The 19,885-nt window shown below is 42.6% G+C and overlaps 1 protein-coding gene across 3 annotated transcripts in view; it reads right to left on the bottom strand.

The window, feature by feature from the left end:
• Positions 1-373: 373 nt before the first annotated feature.
• CFAP410 (cilia and flagella associated protein 410) overlaps positions 374-19,885 on the bottom strand; it is a 68,537-nt gene continuing 49,025 nt past the window's right edge. The window contains exons 6-8 of one of the 3 annotated variants that reach the window (XM_056534984.1): positions 14,423-14,519; positions 13,177-13,264; positions 3,115-3,253 (exon numbers count right to left, since the gene is read on the bottom strand). In XM_056534984.1, coding sequence (XP_056390959.1) covers positions 13,214-13,264; positions 14,423-14,519 — 148 coding nt within the window. In that variant the 3' untranslated portion in view covers positions 3,115-3,253; positions 13,177-13,213. Of the gene's footprint in view, positions 3,254-13,176; positions 13,265-14,422; positions 14,520-19,885 lie in introns of all 3 variants that reach the window. The other 2 variants (XM_056534986.1, XM_056534983.1) reach the window with 2 other exon arrangements.

The following is a 19,885-nucleotide window of genomic DNA, read 5'->3' as shown; positions in this document are numbered from 1 at the left end:
TTGAATCCTTCTATCATCGACCAGAAGTAGAATCACCAGGTATAAGGGTCCCTTTGCATTACTAGTCAAGAAGGGAAGAGGACCCATCTGCAGCCAGTGCTGTTTCGGGGTGGGGTGTTGCTCCTCGTCAGTACAGAGCAGGGTGTTCAGGCTTAGCTTGTGAGAGAGCCAAATACTTTGACACATTACCTCTTTCTAACCAGCGTTTTCAATTTCTGAATTTCAAACTTTTGGATATCATCATTATGAGGGTAGTGGGAGAAAGCCCTATAGACACATACAAAATTGTCTAAAGCAGACCATATTTCTGAATATGGGGGCATTTTGTAGACATACCCTGTGGAGAGGGAGAGTTTTTTTTTTTTTTTTTTATACTTTTTAGTAGTACAATAGACAAGCATGTAAACATGGGCATTGTTTTATTCGTATTGATCCACAGAATAAAGATTTTACTGTAAAGTGCACTGCATTAAAACAAACCCTTCCAAGAAAGTTTTTTCTCCAATTTTCCCTTACAAAAATATTTTTATTGCTACCCCTTACATTTTATGGTGAATAAAAAAGTTGTCATTGCGAATAAAAGTTGGTTGCATGAAAATCTAGCCCTCATATGGCTCTTTGGATGGAAAAATTAAAACTGCGTTGTTTTGCGTTTTTAAGGCCCAAATGGGCTGTGGGTTAAAAGGGTTTAGAAGTATGAATATGGCAATGCAGAACCATTAAAAAAATAGTTTATGCTTTAGAAGCAAAAGTGTGAAAAACAATATAAAATAGGTATTGCACAGTGAAAATTGTAAAAGAAAAACTCAAAAAGATGCAGAATTGTTCAGTTTTTTCAGTTTCACTATACTTTGCAGTACATTCCAAATGCTCTGAGTATAATTCATAAATGATCTCAGAAAGGTTTAAATTGGTACTGTCAGATACAAAAATGTTTTATGTATGTTGTAAATCTTGGCAAAACATGAACCTAATATACTTGATAAGAAAATATTATTTCTTTTTTTTATAGAAATCATGGCTTATAAAATCATGGCTTTGTCCAAGCTAAAGCACAGGCATGGACAAAGTCCAGTAAATGAGCGTGGGCTAGCACTCCTCTGTGCTGTCTGATAGGAATGGAGAGAGCACAGAGCAGTCCTATCAGACAGGGGAGAGCAGAGAGGAGTACTATCAGACAGGAGAGAGCCCAGAGGAGTGCTATCAGACAGGAGAGAGCCCAGAGGAGTGCTATCAGACAGGAGAGAGCACCGAGTAGTACAGTGGCCCCCGACCTACGATGGCCCCGATATACGATAATTTCAACATGCGATGGCCTCTCAGAGGTCATTGCATGTTGAAGGCAGCATCAACATACGATGCTTTTGTATGTTGGGGCCATCGCATAAACGGCTATCCGGCAGAGCTGACTGCTTCAGCTGCCGCCGGATAGCCGTTTACGGTGCCCCGTGTGCTCCGGTGATGGTCTCCTACCTGTCCTTGGGGCTCCGGAGCGTCCTCTTCGAGATCCCCTCCATCGCCGGCGCTCTCCATCGTCGTCATCACGTCGGCGCGCACACCGTCCCGTCATGCAATAGGGGCGGCGTGCGTAGTGATGTGATGACGGCGACGTGAGAGCGACGATCCCGGGCAGCAGACACGTTCCGGAGCGGCAGGGACATTGAAGGGACGTGGCGACAGCGATGGAGGGCGACATCCAGGGCAGTGGTGACGGTCCGGAGAGGCGGGGACAGGTGAGTACAACTTCCTATTCTTTACATTGCACAGATCCCTCAACATACGATGGTTTCAACAAACGATGGTTCATTTGGAACGGATTACCATCGTATGTTGAGGGACCACTGTACTATCAGACATGAGAGAGCACAGAGGAGTACTATCAGACAGGAGAGAGCACAGAGGAGTGCTATCAGACAGGAGATAGCAAAAAGAAGTCATATCAGACAGGAGAGAGCACAAAAGGAGTGCTAGCCCACCCAGCTTGGACAAAGCCATGATTATATAAGCCATGATTTCTATAAAAAGGAAATCCATTTTTATTATGAAGTATATTAGAACAGTTCATGTTTTGCCAAGATGTACAACATATATAAAATGTTTTTTGAATTTGACAGTGCCCATTTAACTTAATAGACACAAGTCTTTATATTTCAAACAATGTAAGTTGGTAAACTTATTCTATGAGACATGACATTATTCCATATATGTGTATGATAAACTTTGCTGTAAGTATGCTTGTGAAAAAAAAAACACTTAAATAAAATATTTATTCTACATGTCCTGACATTTACATTAGATCAAAGCATTTTCTGAACTCAGTAGTTAGAGGGAACATTAGACTGTATACGACAGGCTGAACTCTCCGTTAACTTCTGTGGGCATAAGTTTTGTGGTCGTGACAATCTTTAGATCAGGTTGCTAGACTTTTTCAAATTGCATATTTAATCCCAGAATAAGACGCTATTTTGAGTACTAGAATTACAGATTTCTGATAATAATGCATTTTCATCAATTTCTTTATTTTCCACCTCCATTTAATTTTTTGAGTACTACAATAATTTCTATCACAGTTACATACTGTACGTGATAGAATAAAACAGCCATATTCAGTTATCACTCCCAACTGCTGTTTTAGCTTTAACAATTTATTTACTGAGCAAATGTATCCAATAGTTCTAAGTATGGATAAACTTATTACCAGGGAATATATTCTATCACACTGTACATCAATAATGTTGATGAATAAGCAATTAGCCTAGAGGTATATTTCCTGTAATAAATGCTTTTTTTTTTTTACTAGAAATGTTTTTGTCTAAAAATATACATCTGTTATCTTCAACAAGTAGAGATATTTTACTGCATATATTTCCCTATCATGCATGAAATGTTTACTAGACACAAACAGCAAAAAGATTTGCACTTACATAGAACTGTATGTAACTCAGTTTACTCTTCAAGCTTTGATTTTGATTAAAGAAGCTCTTAGCAAAGCTAATTTTGCAAGATTTGCCCATCTTAGACTTAAGCATTCATCATGATGTATGCATGAATTGATTGAGGAGTAGACTGCAGTTTGCAAGCGGAATGCGAAAGTTCCCAGCATGCACCTGCCTCATGGATACTTTTATCTCTCTTGCTGAAGCTCTTTTCTCTGTAGCTGGTGAATCCGATTCTCTGCAGTCCTCTGAACTATTTCCAAGGCTTCAGTGTCCAGTTCCTTCAGAAGCAACAGTACTGCATTTAGGACATTGTTCTAAAACAGCAAAACAAAAAGACTTTAAAAAAAGGTAAAAGGTACAAAGGATTTTCTTTATTGTACTTTATTGCAAATGAAACATTCATGCACAGATGCACACTTCATCCAAAACTTACCACAGACTTACTACAAGAGGCACAAAATGCACTTCATTGAATGCTCCTTTACAAAATATGCTGAAAACACAGAAGGTTTCACCCCTTAAAGAGGCACTGTCATTGTTGAAAACTTTTTATATGTTACAGAACTAATCATATGATGGCTTTTTGCAATATAAATTTATTTAAAAAAAAAAAATGTCAATTTCCCCCAGAAATTAAATCTAAAAATAGCAACCAATAGGGGTCATCTGTCTTTAGCCAGACAGACTAGTGTTGATTTTTCAGCATACCAGATACCGGCCGTAAAGCACGGCGGTATCCAGTATAAGAGATTTCAGCTGTATGCATACAGCTTATGCACGGGCACGCACTGCCTGTGAACGAGCGCAGGGAGCGCGCGCGCACACACACAGGCAGTGTGGGATACAGACACGGTCCCCCCTCTCAGCTGCGCCCAATCCTGTGTCACATAACATACATCCCCCCTCCCCGGGTTCTCAGCTGCGCCCGATCCCATAACACGCACACACCCCCCAGTTTTCTGCTGTACCCCCGTGCGCCGGATCCTGCTCCCCTACCCCCCCGGTCCATTACTTCCCCCGTCCCAGTCTTCGGCAGCCAGCCAGTGCAAACAAGAGGACGTCAGTGACGCGGCTAGTCAGGCCACCGCAAGAGATGAAGCGCTGTACCGGACAGGTGAGTGTGTGTGTGTGCGTATGTATGTATGTGTATGTATGTATTAGGGATCGACCGATTATCGGTATGGCCGATATTATCGGCCTCAGCCGATAATCACGATTTTGGGCATTATCGGTATCGGCAATTACCTTGCCGATAAGCCGATAATGCCCCGCCCTCCGCACCCCCCCCCAACCCGCCGCACCGCGACCGCCCCCCCGACCCACTGCACCGTGTCGCACCCGCCACCGTAGTGCTGGGCGGTATACCGGTATGAACCGGATACCGTTTTTTTTTCTCCCACGGTATGGATTTTAGCCCATACCACTATACCGGTCGGGCCCCTCCCCCACCCACCGAGTCAATAAAAATGTTTTAACTTACCCGTAATGGGGGTGGTCCGGGCCATCCATCCTTCCTGTAGTGTCCGGCGGCATTCCGGGTGGAGGGTGAACCGGTCCGGGCTGTCCTTCTCTGGGGGTCATCTTCTCCACTCCACGCAGGCTCCGGCCTAGTACGCTGCATAGACGCCGCTACGCTGTGACGTCAGGTGCGTCGCTGCGCACCGGCGTCACTGCGCAGCGGCGTCTATGCAGCGTACTAGGCCGGAGCCTGCCCGGAGTGGAGAAGATGACCCCCGGAGAAGAAGGACAGCCCGGAGAGAAGCGGGTGGCAGCGGCGGCCTATGGCACCGCAAAAGCAACTGCAGTGCATTAATTTAAAGCGCCCGCTTTAAATCAATGATCTGCCGATAACTTATACCGGAATATCGGTATAAGTTATTGGCTATCGGCCCTAACCTCCACCGATTATCGGTATCGGCCCTAAAAAAAACGATATCGGTCGATCCCTAGTATGTATGTGTGTATGTGTCTGTATGTATGTGTGTGTATGTATGTGTGTGTGTGTTAGGGGGGTGGGGGAGCTGCAACCTGGTGTGGGGGAGCTGCAACCTGGTGTGGGGGAGCTGCAACCTGGTGTGGGGGAGCTGCAACCTGGTGTGGGGGAGCTGCAACCTGGTGTGGGGGAACTGCAACCTAATGTGGGGGAGCTGCAACCTAATGTGGGGGAGCTGCAACCTAATGTGGGGGAACTGCAACCTAATGTGGGGGAACTGCAACCTAATGTGGGGGAACTGCAACCTAATGTGGGCGAGCTGCAACCTAATGTGGGGGAACTGCAACCTAATGTGGGGGAACTGCAACCTAATGTGGGGGAACTGCAACCTAATGTGGGGGAATTATGCTAATGTGGGGGAACTGCTACCTAATGTGGGTAAACTGTGCTACTGTGGGGGAACTCTGATGCCTCTACCTACTGTGGGGAAACTCTGATGCCTGCGCATACTGTGTGGGGGACTCAGGTGCCTTCCCATACTGTGGGGGGGAACTCAGGTGCCTGCCCATACTGTGGGGGGGAACTCAGGTGCCTGCCCATACTGTGGGGGGGAACTCAGGTGCCTGCCCATACTGTGGGGGGAACTTAGGTGCCTGTAGCTGCTGTGGGTGAACTCCTATGCCTGTAGCTGCTGTGGGGGAACTTCGACGCCTGTGCCTACTGTGGGGGAACTCCGGTGCCTGTGCCCACTGTGGGGGAAAGGGTTACACAGTAGAGTGCGGTGATTGGCTGAGTCATCACAGTGAGGGAGACAGACACGCCCCCTCCAGCATGCACAATGAAAAAGTTACTGAGCAACAGATAAATGCTTATATCTCTGGAAATAAAGATCCTAGAGACATAAAACATATATGTACACGATCAGGATTAGGTACCGGGTAACATATCACTTTTTTGGGGGGGGAACTATGATAGGTACGCTTTAAAGGGGTACTCCGGTGCGTAGACATCTTATCCCCTATCCAAAGGATAGGGGATAAGATGCCTGATCGCGGGAGTCCCGCCGCTGGGGCCCCCGTGATCTTGCACGCGGCACCTCGTTTGTAATCAGTATCCGGAGCGTGGTCGCTCAGGGACTGATTACCGGCGACTACAGGGCGTGTGACGTCATGCACCCGCCCTCGTGTGATGTCACGCTCCGCCCCTCAATGCAAGCCTACGGGAGGGGACGTGACAGCTATCACGCCCCCTCCCGTAGGCTTGCATTGAGGGGCGTAGCGTGACATCACATGGGGCGGGGGCATGACGTCACACGCAACCCGCCCTGTAGTCGCCGGTAATCAGTCCCGGAGCGAACGCGCTCCGGGGACTGATTACAAACGGGGTGCAAGATCACGGGGGTCCCCAGCGGCGGGACTCCCGCGATCAGGCATCTTATCCCTTATCCTTTGGATAGGGGATAAGATGTCTAAGCACCGGAGTACCCCTTTAAGGACTTTTTTTTCTCTTCACATTCTAAAAATCATAACACTTTCAGTTTTCCATCTACAGACCTATGAGGGCTTGTTTTTGCACCACCAATTTTACTTTGTAATGAAATCAGTCATTTCACCACAAAATCTACGGCGAAACAAAATAAAAAAAATTGTGGGACAAAATAGAAGAAAAAAAAGACAAAAAAAAAACAAAAACACCACCACCATTTTGTAACTTTTGGGGGCTTCTGATTATACACAGTGCAATTTTCGGTATAAATGACACCTTCTTTTAATCGTAGGGAGAATAAAGATTATACCCAACTTATAAAGGTTTGATTTTTTTTTATTTCTGTAAAAAAAATATGTTTTAACCTATTGCACAAAAATATGTACTTAATGTTAACCCCTTAAGGACGCAGCCCATTTTCAGCTCTAGGACGCAGCCCTTTTTTGCTGACCACTGTCACTTTAAACATTAAACTCTGGAATGCTTTTACTTATTAATCTGATTCCTAGATAGTTTTTTCGTGACATAATCTACTTTAACATAGTGGTAAATTTTTGTGCTAACTTGCATCCTTTCTTGGTGAAAAATCCCCAAATTTTATGAAAAAATTGAAAATTTTGCATTTTTCTAACTTTGAAGCTCTCTGCTTGTAAGGAAAATGGATATTCCAAATAATTTTTTTTTTGGATTCACATATACAATATGTCTACTTTATGATTGCATCATAAAGTTGACATGTTTTTACTTTTGGAAGACATCAAAGGGCTTCAAAGTTCAGCAGCAATTTTACAATTTTTGACAAAATTTTCAAACTCGCTATTTTTCATGGACCAGTTCAGGTTTGAAGTGGATTTGAAGGGTCTTCATATTAGAAATACCCCATAAATGACCCCATTATAAAAATGCACCCCCCAAAGTATTCAAAATGACATTCAGTAAGAGTTTTAACCCTTTAGGTGTTTCACAGGAAAAGCAGCAAAGTGAAGGAGAAAATTCAAAATCTTAATTTTTTACACTTGCATGTTCTTGTAGACCAAAATTTTGAATTTTTACAAGGGGTAAAAGGATAAAATTTATACTTGAATTTGTAGCCCAATTTCTCTCGAGTAAGCACATACCTCATATGTCTATGTAAATTGTTCGGCGGGCGCAGTAGAGGGCTCAGAAGCGGAGGAGCGACAAGGGGATTTTGGAGAGTACGTTTTTCTGAAATGGTTTTTGGGGGGCATGTTGCATTTAGGAAGCCCCTATGGTGCCAAAACAGCAAAAAAAAAATAAAAAAAAATAAAAAAACACATGGCATACCAGTTTGGAAACTAGACCCCTTGAGGAACGTAACAAGGAATTAAGTGAGCCTTAATACCCCACAGGTGTTTCACGACTTTTGCATATGTAAAAAAATTTCACATTTTTGTAAGGGTTAATAGCAGAAAATATCCCCCAAAATGTGTAACCCCATCTCTTCTGAGTATGGAGGTACCTCATAAGTTGACCTGAAGTGCACTACGGGCGAACTACAATGCTCAGAAGAGAAGGAGTCATATTTGGCTTTTGGAGAGCAAATTTTGCATGTCGCATTTAGGAAGCCCCTATGGTGCCAGGACAGCAAAAAAAAACACATGGCATACCATTTTGGAAACTAGACCCCCAAAAATGCTTGGTTTAGTAAAAATTTAACATTTTTAAAAAAGGTAATAGCAGAAAATACCCCCCAAAATTTGAAGCCCAATTTCTCCCGATTCAGAAAACACCCCATATGGGGGTGAAAAGTGCTCTGCTGGCGCACTACAGGTCTCAGAATAGAAGGAGTCACATTTGGCTTTTTGGAAGCAAAATGCTCTGGGGGCATGCCGCATTTAGGAAGCCCCTATGGTGCCAGGACAGCAAAAAAAAAAAAAAAACATATGGCATGCAATTTTGGAAACTAGACCCCTTGAGGAATGTAACAAGGAATAAAGTGAACGTTAATACCCCGCAGGTGCTTCACGACTTTTGCATATGTAAACAAAATATTTTTTTCTTTTTTACACTAAAATGCTTGTTTTCCCCCAAATTTTACATTTTTTACAAGGGATAATAGCAGAAAATACCCCCAAAAATTTGTAACCCCATCTCTTCTGAGTATGGAAATACCCCATAAGTGGACGTGAAGTACACTGGGGGCGAACTACAATGCTCAGAAGAGAAGGAGCATCATTGAGCTTTTGGAGAGAGAATTTGGCCATGTGCATTTACAAAGCCCCCCGTGGTGCCAGAACAGTGGACCCCCCACATGTGACCCCATTTTTAAAACTACACCCCTCACAGAATGTAATAAGGGGTGCAGTGAGAATTTACACCCCACTGGCATTTGACGGATCTTTGGAACAGTGGGCTGTGCAAATAAAAAAAATTATTTTTCAATTTCACAGACCCCTGTTTCAAAGATCTGTCAGACAACTGTGGGGTGTAAATGCTTACTATACCCCTTGTTACATTCCGTGAGGGGCGTAGTTTCCAAAATGGGGTCACATGTGGGTATTTATTGTTTTGCGCTTATGTCAGAACTACTGTAAAATCAGCCACCCCTGTGCAAATCACCAATTTAGACCTCAAATGTACATGGGTGCACTCTCCCTTCTGAGCCTTGTTGTGCGCCCACAGAGCACTTTGCGCCCACATATGGGGTATCTCCGTACTCATGAAAAAATGTGTTACAAATTTTGGGGGCTTTTTTTCTTTTACTGCTTGTGAAATTTAAAAGTATGGGGCAACACCAGCATGTTAGTGTACAAAAATGTTTTCTTTTTAAACTAACATGCTGGTGTAGACCCCAACTTTACCTTTTCATAAGGGGTAAAAGGAGAAAAAGCCCCCCAAAATTTGTTAGGCAATTTCTCCCGAGTACGGCGATACCCCATATGTGGCCCTAAACTGTTGCCTTGAAATACAACAGGGCTCAAAAGTGAAAGAGTGCCATGCCCATTTGAGGCCTAAATTAGGGATTTGCATAGGGGTGGACATAGGGGTATTCTAAGCCAGTGATTCCCAAACATGGTGCCTCCAGCTGTTGCAAAACTCCCAGCATGCTTGGACAGTCAATGGCTGTCCGGAAATGCTGGGAGTTTTTGTTTTGCAATAGCTGGAGGGTCCGTTTTGGAAACACTGCCATAGGATAAGTTTTTCATTTTTATTGGGGGGGGGGGGGGGAATGTGTGTATGTTTAGTGTTTTACTCTTTATTTTGTGTTAGTGTAGTATAGTGTAGTGATTTTAGGCTACATTCACACTTGCGGCGGATTACACCGAGTCTCCCGCTAGGAGTTTGAGCTGCGGCGGAAAATTTGCCGCAGCTCAAGCTTGAAGCGGGGAACACACTGTAATCTGCCGCCAGTGTGAATGTAGCCTGTACATTCACATGGTAGGGGGGGGGGCAAAACTACAACTCCCAGCATGCACTGACAGAACGTGCATGCTGGGAGTTGTAGTTTTGCAACAGCTGGAGGCCCACTGGTTGGAAAATACTTAATAGAACCTATTACCTAACTCGGTATTTCCCAAACAGTGTGCCTCCAGCTGTTGCAGAACTACAACTCTCAGCATGTACTGATTGCCAAAGGAAATGCTGGGAGATGTAGTTATGCAACAGCTGGAGGCACGCAAGTACAACTCCCAGCATGCCGAGACAGCCTTTTGCTGTTCCTGAATGCTAGGAGTTGTAGTTTTGAAAGATTTAGAGGGGTTCAGGATGGAGATCACTGACAGTGGTCCCTTAACTGTAGTCCTCCAGATGTTGCAAAACTACAAATCTCAGCATGCTAAGACAGCAAACTGCTGTCTGGGCATGCTGGAAGTTGTAGTTTTGTAACATCTGGAGGGCTACAGTTTAGAGACCACTGTCAGTGATCTCCAGCCTGAACCCCTCTAAATCTTGCAAAACTACAACTCCCAGCATGCCAACACAGCAAACAGCTGTCAAGGCATGGTGAGAGTTGTAGTTTTGCAACATCTGGAGGGCCACAGTTTAGAGACCACTCTCCAAACTGTCGCCCAGCAGAAGTTGCTAGGCACCAGACTCCCGGACACGCCGCCGCCATACTCACCTCCACTGCCGCCATGATCACAGCCGCCGCTGTCATCTGGAGCTCCACCGCCGGGTAAGTGACCACCGCCGCTACTACACTGTTCCCCCCGCTGTGCCCGGACACCGATGGGTGGGCATAGCGGGGGGGAACCGAACTTTAACCCCCCCGCCCCCAGTCTGCTATTGGTCGGTCGCTTCGCGATCAATAGCAGGGATAGGAGGGGGTGGCACCCCTGCCACCTCACTCCTATCTCTTCACTGGGATCGACGGTGTCTTCGACACCCCCGATCCCCCTTATTTTATCGCGGCGCCGCCGTTCGTGGGCAGGGGGAGAGCGCTCCCCCTGCAAACACCATAGATGCCGTGATCAGAGCTGATCACGGCATCTATGGGGTTAATGCTGCCGGGACCGGCAGCTGCGGTGGGACTCCGGCTGTGATTGACAGCTGAGTCCCGCCGGCGATCTCCTGCGCTGCCCGCGGCAGAGCAGGAGATCGCTTGGACATATGCATACGTCCATTTGCGCGAACGTGTAGTTCGCCTGGACGTATGCATACGTCCAATAGCGGGAAGGGGTTAATATGTATTTAAAATAGTCCTCTTCTGACCCTTATAACTTTATTTTTCCATATATGGGGATGTGTGAGCACTAATTTTTTATGCTGTGATCTGTAGTTTTTAACCGATACCATTTTTATTTTGAAGGGACCTTTTGATCGTTTTTTACACATTTCTTTTTTGAGGTATACAAAACGACCAAAAATATGCAATTTTGGACTTTGGTATGTTGTTACGCATACACCATTGACCCCGCGGTTTAATTAACATTATATTTTTATGGTTCCGATATTTACGCACACGGCGATACCATGTTTTCTTTTTATAACGTTTCCAACTTTTATTAGGGAAGGGGTTAATTTAAATTTTTTTTTATACACCATTTTTAACCTCTTAAGGACCCATGAAGTATGCGTACGTCATGAGTCCCGGTCCTGCGATATAACGCAGGGTCACATGGTGACCCCGCATCATATCGCGGCGGGCCCGGCGTCATAGTGAAGCCGGGACCCGCCTCTAATAGCGCGCAGCACCGATCGCTGTGCCGCGCGCTATTAACCCTTTAGCCGCGCGCTCAAAGCTGAGCCGCGCGGCTAAAAACGAAAGTAAAAATGTGCCGGTTAGCTCAGGGAGCTGTTCGTGATCGCCGCGGTATAATCGCGGCATCCCGAACAGCTGTAGCACAGGAGGAGGTCTTCTTACCTTCTTCTGTGCTGTCCGATCGCCGAATGAATGCTTCAAGCCTGAGATCCAGGCTTGAGCATTCAATCGCCGAAAACACTGATTGATCCATTTCTATGGAGATGGATCAATCAGTGTAAAAGATCAGTACATGCAATGTTATAGCCCCCTATAGGAGCTATAATACTGCATAAGAAAAGTGTAAAAAAATCATTAACCCTTTCAATTATCCCTTCCCCTAATAAAAGTTTGAATCACCCGGCATTTCCAAAAATAAAAAAAACATTATGTAAATAATAATAAAAGTAAATATATGTGGTATCGCCGCGTGCGGAAATGTCTGAATTATAAAAATATACCGCATATTAAACTGCTCGTTCAATGGCGTACGCGCAAAAAAATGTCAAAGTCCAAAATAGCGCATTTTTGATCACTTTTTATACCACAAAAAAGTGAATAAAAAGTGATCAAAAAGTCTGATCAGAACAAAAATTGTACCGCTAAAAACTTCAGATGACGGCGCAAAAAAGGAGTCCTCAAAGCGCCCTGAACACAGAAAAATAAAAAAAAGTTATAGGGGTCAAAAGATTACCATTTTAAACGTATAATTTTCCTGCATGTATTCATGATTTTTTTCGGAAGTGATACAAATTCAAACCTATACAAGTAGGGTATCATTTTAACCGTATGGACCTATAGAATAAAGATAAGGTATCATTTTTGACAAAAAATTTACTGCGTAAAAACAGAAGCCCCAAAACTTACAAAATAGTGTTTTTTCATCAATTTTGTCGCACATTGATTTTTTTCCCGTTTCACCGTAGATTTTTGGGTAAAATGACTAAATTCATTACAAAGTAGAATTAGTGACGCAAAAATTAAGCCATTATATATAATTTTAGGTGAAAATTTTTAAGAGTTATGATTTTTAAGTTAAGAAGGAAAAATTTAAAATGAAAAAACGGAAAAAGCCCGGGTCCTTAAGGGGTTAAAGTCTGTGTAGGTGACTATTACATGCAATCCTTGAATTGCTTACACAGTTCAATGCTATGCCATAGCATAGCAATGATCAGTGTTATCGGTGCTCGATTTCTCCAGGCTACTGAGGATTCCTGGAGCATCAGAGCACCGACTGAGCAAAGCAGAGGACTGTGAGGAGGCAGGTAAGGGCCCTCCTGAAGTCCTCTCAGCAGATAGAGACACCGTGGTGGTCCCAGTCAGCACCACTGAGCTGCTGGGATTTTTTAGTTCTTTTATTTTAGACGCCACAATCAACAAGGGGTTAATGCCGGGCATCACCACGATTGGTGTTGTTCAGCATTAGACATGGGTCCCGGTGGCTCATAGCTGCTGGGCCCACCCTGCTATGATGCGCACTCAGCTCCTGAGCATGAATCATAGAAGGGAAGCGGGCACAGGGTGTACCGTCCTTAAGAGGTTAAAAGTCAAATAATGAAGTGACAACAAAATGCAGTGTTTATGAGATATTGAGCTGGAACTTTAAATGCGTTACTTACAATAAAACTGCTCGGTCTCTTATTTTGCGTGCCATCACTAACTAATATCTTTCCTACTGGCTTCAAGTTTCTTGATAAAGCAGTCTTTCTAGTAAGATTTCAAAAGACAAAAATACAGAAGACAACTAGCTACTTCCCAAGTAGTATATGTATAGCCCATATTTCCGTTCTATACAGCTGCTCATTACCACTGCCATCTTGGTGGAAAACATGGGTCCTACCTTCTAACAACTGATAGTAATTCTAACATCAGATCATGACCAAACATTATACAATGGTGGACTTATAATAAATATTGTTGGTTTCAGTACTTCTATAACATTTTCCTTATTTTATCTGGGTTTGTCTTTAGTGATTTCCACACATAAAGGCAGTAAAAGGTTTTATGCATTCAGTTTTTTACTTTTTTTCAGTGTGTTACTAACAAATGCTTTTCTTCTATTTCTCTCCTTTTACCTGCCGCATAATGTCTTACAGGGGTTGTACCACCATTTCATGTTATCCACCTATCCACTGGATAGGTGTTTAATGTCTGATCATAGGGAATCTAACCGCTGAGGCCTCTGGCAATCTTAAAATAAGGATCTACTTTTCCTATTAGAATAGGTGGCGTATGGCTATATTCGACAACTCCATAGACAAATAGAGTGGCGATTGAGCCAGCACATCACCACTCAATTCTGACGGTGCCGGTTCTTGAGATTCAAAGCACAGTAGTCTGTTGATGTTACCAGAGCAATATTATTAATAGATTAAAATTTATTTTCAACAGTTAAAAAAAAACATAAACAAACACTTTTTTCATGCAGTGACACTCAAAATTTTACATGCCCCTCACATACCCCTCCACAGGCTGTGCAACATAAATTTTCTGTGTTCCATATGTTTGAGTGATTCATACACTGGATAGACCATGAGAGGTACATGTCTTCTTTTCTACATGCAGGATACATAATCTGTGGCTTTCTTCCATGTCCTTATATAACGATCACACATAATGCTGATATGACTTCTTGCCAGTAGGTTACCAGTGTCAGTAATTTATTCATGGAAGATGAAAAGCTATATTCTTTGTTTTTCCTAGTATCCCTTATGCTCATATCCGAAGCAGTACAATATGGTGACATTTGTTAGTAACTCCTGTGCAACCGATGCTTTAGCTCAGGAAACCACAGATATGCTACTTGTTTTTTTTTGATAATTCTTCATATAATAGGAAAAGAATAACATTCAATCAATGTAATACCTTTCTCTTTTTGTTTCCATAAGGCTCCACTGGTGAAGAGAATGGTGAGAACTTGTCTCTTGAAAGTGGTTTCATGCCTAGTTGTTCACGTATTTTGCTAAAAAAAAAAAAACATAAGAAACCAGTAAGATGAAAATGGAAACATAGAGGATGATTTTTAAATGGGTGTTCAATAATATGCTGCTGGGGGAGAGTGAAAACAGAAAAATCGACCAACCATACTTATTGTGCCCCGATTCGTCCCTCTTCTTCCTGATGCTGTGATAAGTACTTGGAACAGTACCACGTGCCCACTCAGCCAATCACTGGCCAATATAGAAAAAGACTGGGGCCAGTGATTGAATGAGCTGGTAGGTCCTGTCCATGAGGCAGTAAGAGAGAAGATTAGTGGAGCAGACATAGGGGAACAGGAGCTGTGGGGGACGAGGGCTAGGCAACTTGATGGACTTGTGTCTTTTTTTTTTTTTAAACCGTACTAACTATGCAAGTATTTTTTTAGGTGTATTTTATATTTCTAATATTACAGTGGGGAACAAAAGTTTGGGCACCCCAGGTAAAAATTTGTATTAATGTGCATAAAGAAGCCAAGGAAAGATGGAAAAAGCTCCAAAAGGCATCAAATTACAGATTAGACATTCTTATAATAGCAGGGGTGTGGAAATAAAAAAAAAAAAAAAAAAAAAAATACTTGTCCAAGGGACTAAAGCGGAACACAATCTACTTGTCCCTCAAGAAAATCTACTTGTCCTGGTAGACAAAATAATTTCAAACAAAATAGTCTGATCCACCCCACTAGACCACCAGGGATGGATATAAGATCCTTTAAACACTGCTGTCAAACCATTAGATCACCGCTGTCTAAGTTAATAGCGGCCGCGGTGATCGCAGCATGCCAGGCTGTTAGCTGCGGGAGAGCTGTAGCTCCTTTTACCCCCGAAACAAGCCCAGAAAAGTCTAGATGTAACTTTTTGATCACCATAAAAAAAATTCTAATATGAAGTGACCAAAAATGAACAATTCTGGACAATTTTTTACATTTACACCGTTCACTGTACGGTTTAATTAACATTATATTTTAATGGTCTGGACATTTCCACATGCAGCGATACCACTTATGTTTATTTTTGTACATTATTTTTATTTAAAGAAAATTGGAAACTTTTATTAGTAAAGGGGCTTATTCACATATATACACACTTTTTAAAATATTTTTATCACTATTTTTCAGTCTCAATAGGGACATATGTATTACTGGGGGGTGTTCGGCTTCTCCAGTTTATGTGCTGCATTTTGTGTCAGAAAATGCTGGAAGTTGCATTTAGTTACTAGATAACTACAACTCTCAGCATGCCCTGATGCAGCCTATGGTTGTGTGGGTGTTGCAGCATGTTGCACTGTATAGTACAGTTAAGGTTATCGTGTAACATGCTGGGAGTTGTAGTTTTGGTTCGTGTCAGCTGCAGAGACATAGGCTGTGTCAGGGAATACTGGGAATTGCAGTTAATAACTACAATACCCAGCATGCCCTGATGCAGCCTATGGCTCTGCAGCTGACCCGAACCAAAACTACAACTCCCAGCATGTTGCACTTTATAGTTCTACAGTTTAGGTTATGGTGCAACATGCTCAGAGTTGTAGTTTTGATTCGGGCGTGTTTGCGTCCATCCGTGGGACTCTTGGTCGGCGGGAGAGTATGAAAGGGGCGGGATTCTGGGGGTGCAATTCAGTGCGGGGGACCAGAAGACACTAAAAATAAATAAAATTAGATGGCACAACTGGCGGGGGCAGTGCCCCCCCCCCCCACATCATACACACATCACAGATACATCATACACATATACACTCAAACCATACATATACACCATACATATGCACAAATCATACATACACCCACTGCTGCCCACACACATCACACACAGACATCATACACACATTATACATTACATACACATCACACACAGACATCATACACACATTATACATTACATACACATCACACACAGACATCATACACACATTATACATTACATACACATCACACACAGACATCATACACACATTATACATTACATACACATCACACACAGACATCATACACACATTATACATTACATACACATCACACACAGACATCATACACACATTATACATTACATACACATCACACACAGACATCATACATCATACATACACATCACACACACATCACACACAGACATCATACATCATACATACACATCACACACACATCACACACAGACATCATACATCATACATACACATCACACACACATCACACACAGACATCATACATCATACATACACATCACACACACATCACACACAGACATCATACATCATACATACACATCACACACACATCACACACAGACATCATACATCATACATACACATCACACACACATCACACACAGACATCATACATCATACATACACATCACACACACATCACACACACATCATACATACACATCACACACAGACATCATACACACATCATACATTACATACACATCACACACAGACATCATACAAACATCATACATTACATACACATCACACACAGACATCATACACACATCATACATTACATACACATCACACACAGACATCATACATTACATACACATCACACACAGACATCATACACACATCATACATTACATACACATCACACACAGACATCATACACACATCATACATTACATACACATCACACACAGACATCATACACACATCATACATTACATACATACACATCACACACAGACATCATACACACATCATACATTACATACACATCACACACAGACATCATACATTACATACATACACACAGACATCATACACACATCATACATTACATACACATCACACACAGACATCATACACACATTATACATTACATACACATCACACACAGACATCATACACACATTATACATTACATACACATCACACACAGACATCATACACACATTATACATTACATACACATCACACACAGACATCATACACACATTATACATTACATACACATCACACACAGACATCATACACACATTATACATTACATACACATCACACACAGACATCATACACACATTATACATTACATACACATCACACACAGACATCATACACACATTATACATTACATACACATCACACACAGACATCATACACACATTATACATTACATACACATCACACACAGACATCATACACACATTATACATTACATACACATCACACACAGACATCATACATCATACATACACATCACACACACATCACACACAGACATCATACATCATACATACACATCACACACAGACATCATACATCATACATACACATCACACACACATCACACACAGACATCATACATCATACATACACATCACACACAGACATCATACATCATACATACACATCACACACACATCACACACAGACATCATACATCATACATACACATCACACACACATCACACACAGACATCATACATCATACATACACATCACACACAGACATCATACACACATCATACATTACATACACATCACACACAGACATCATACACACATCATACATTACATACACATCACACACAGACATCATACACACATCATACATTACATACACATCACACATTACATACACATCACACACAGACATCATACACACATCATACATTACATACACATCACACACAGACATCATACACACATCATATATTACATACACATCACACACAGACATCATACACACATCATACATTACATACACATCACACACAGACATCATACACACATCATACATTACATACATACACATCACACACAGACATCATACACACATCATACATTACATACATACACATCACACACAGACATCATACACACATCATACATTACATACACATCACACACAGACATCATACACACATTATACATTACATACACATCACACACAGACATCATACACACATTATACATTACATACACATCACACACAGACATCATACACACATTATACATTACATACACATCACACAGACATCATACACACATTATACATTACATACATACACACACAGACATCATACACACATCATACATTACATACACATCACACAGACATCATACACACATTATACATTACATACATACACATCACACACAGACATCATACACACATCATACATTACATACACATCACACACAGACATCATACATTACATACATACACACACAGACATCATACACACATCATACATTACATACACATCACACAGACATCATACACACATTATACATTACATACACATCACACACAGACATTATACACTATACATTACATACACATCACACACAGACATCATACACACATACACTCACACCATTCATATACATCCACCCTTCCTGTCGCCGCCGCCTGCATTCTCTGCCTCCTCACCTGAGCCGCGAGTGGACATCAGAGCTGAAGTCCCGGCCGGTGTGAGGTTACATAGGTTTGAAAATCTCCCCTCACACGGACGTCCTCTCCTCTCTCCCCTCCCCCCCCCCCCCAGCTCTGTGTTTTCCCTGTGCAAACATGCAGCCTCCCCGTGGTGGATTATGTCCTGTGAAGAAAGAGCAGGGGGAGGGATAGAGCTGTGTGCGGGGGAGGGGAGGAGCTGTGTGCCGAGCTGTGGACATCCGTTCTCTCCCCGTCTTCTTGTGTTATGTGTAGCTGCGTCCTCCATCCTCCGGGAGGATTAGATAAGGGGGCGGGGCTCAATTATGTAATGTGAACGTACGACCTCGGGCTCTGCGGTCAGCTGGGGGCCCCCGCCACCCCCTCCATACACACTGACCGCCGGTGTGAGGTGGAGACTTGCACGGCTCCTGCGCCTCACACCGGCAGTAAAGAAAAATAAGGGGGACGTTGGTCTGTCCCTGCTAGCCCGATACATTGCTAAATCTATAAAAAATTCACCTGCCCGGCGCCCGAAACTACTTGTCCCGGGCGTCGGGCGATATAATTTCCACATCCCTGTAATAGGTCAACAAAATTTAGATTTTATTTCCATCATTTACACTTTCAAAATAACAGAAAACAAAAAAAAATGGCGTCTGCAAAAGTTTGGGCACCCTGCAGAGTTAATATCTTGTACTGCCCCCTTTGGCAAGTATCACAGCTTGTAAATGCTTTTTGTAGCCAGCCAAGAGTCTTTCAATTATTTTTTGAGGTATCTTTGCCCATTCTTCCTTACAAAAGTCGTCCAGTTCTTTGAGATTTCTGGGCTGTCTGTCACGCACTGCTCTTTTAAGGTCTATCCATATATTTTCAATTATGTTGAGGTCAGGAGATTGTGAAGGCCATGGCAAAACCTTCAGTTTACGCCTCTTGATGTAATCCCCGTGGATTTCGAGGTGTGTTTAGGATCATTAGCC

This window comes from Hyla sarda, chromosome 8, assembly GCF_029499605.1.
Source record: "Hyla sarda isolate aHylSar1 chromosome 8, aHylSar1.hap1, whole genome shotgun sequence".
NCBI classification, from domain to species: domain Eukaryota; kingdom Metazoa; phylum Chordata; class Amphibia; order Anura; family Hylidae; genus Hyla; species Hyla sarda.
This window is presented reverse-complemented; position numbering and strand designations above follow the sequence as displayed.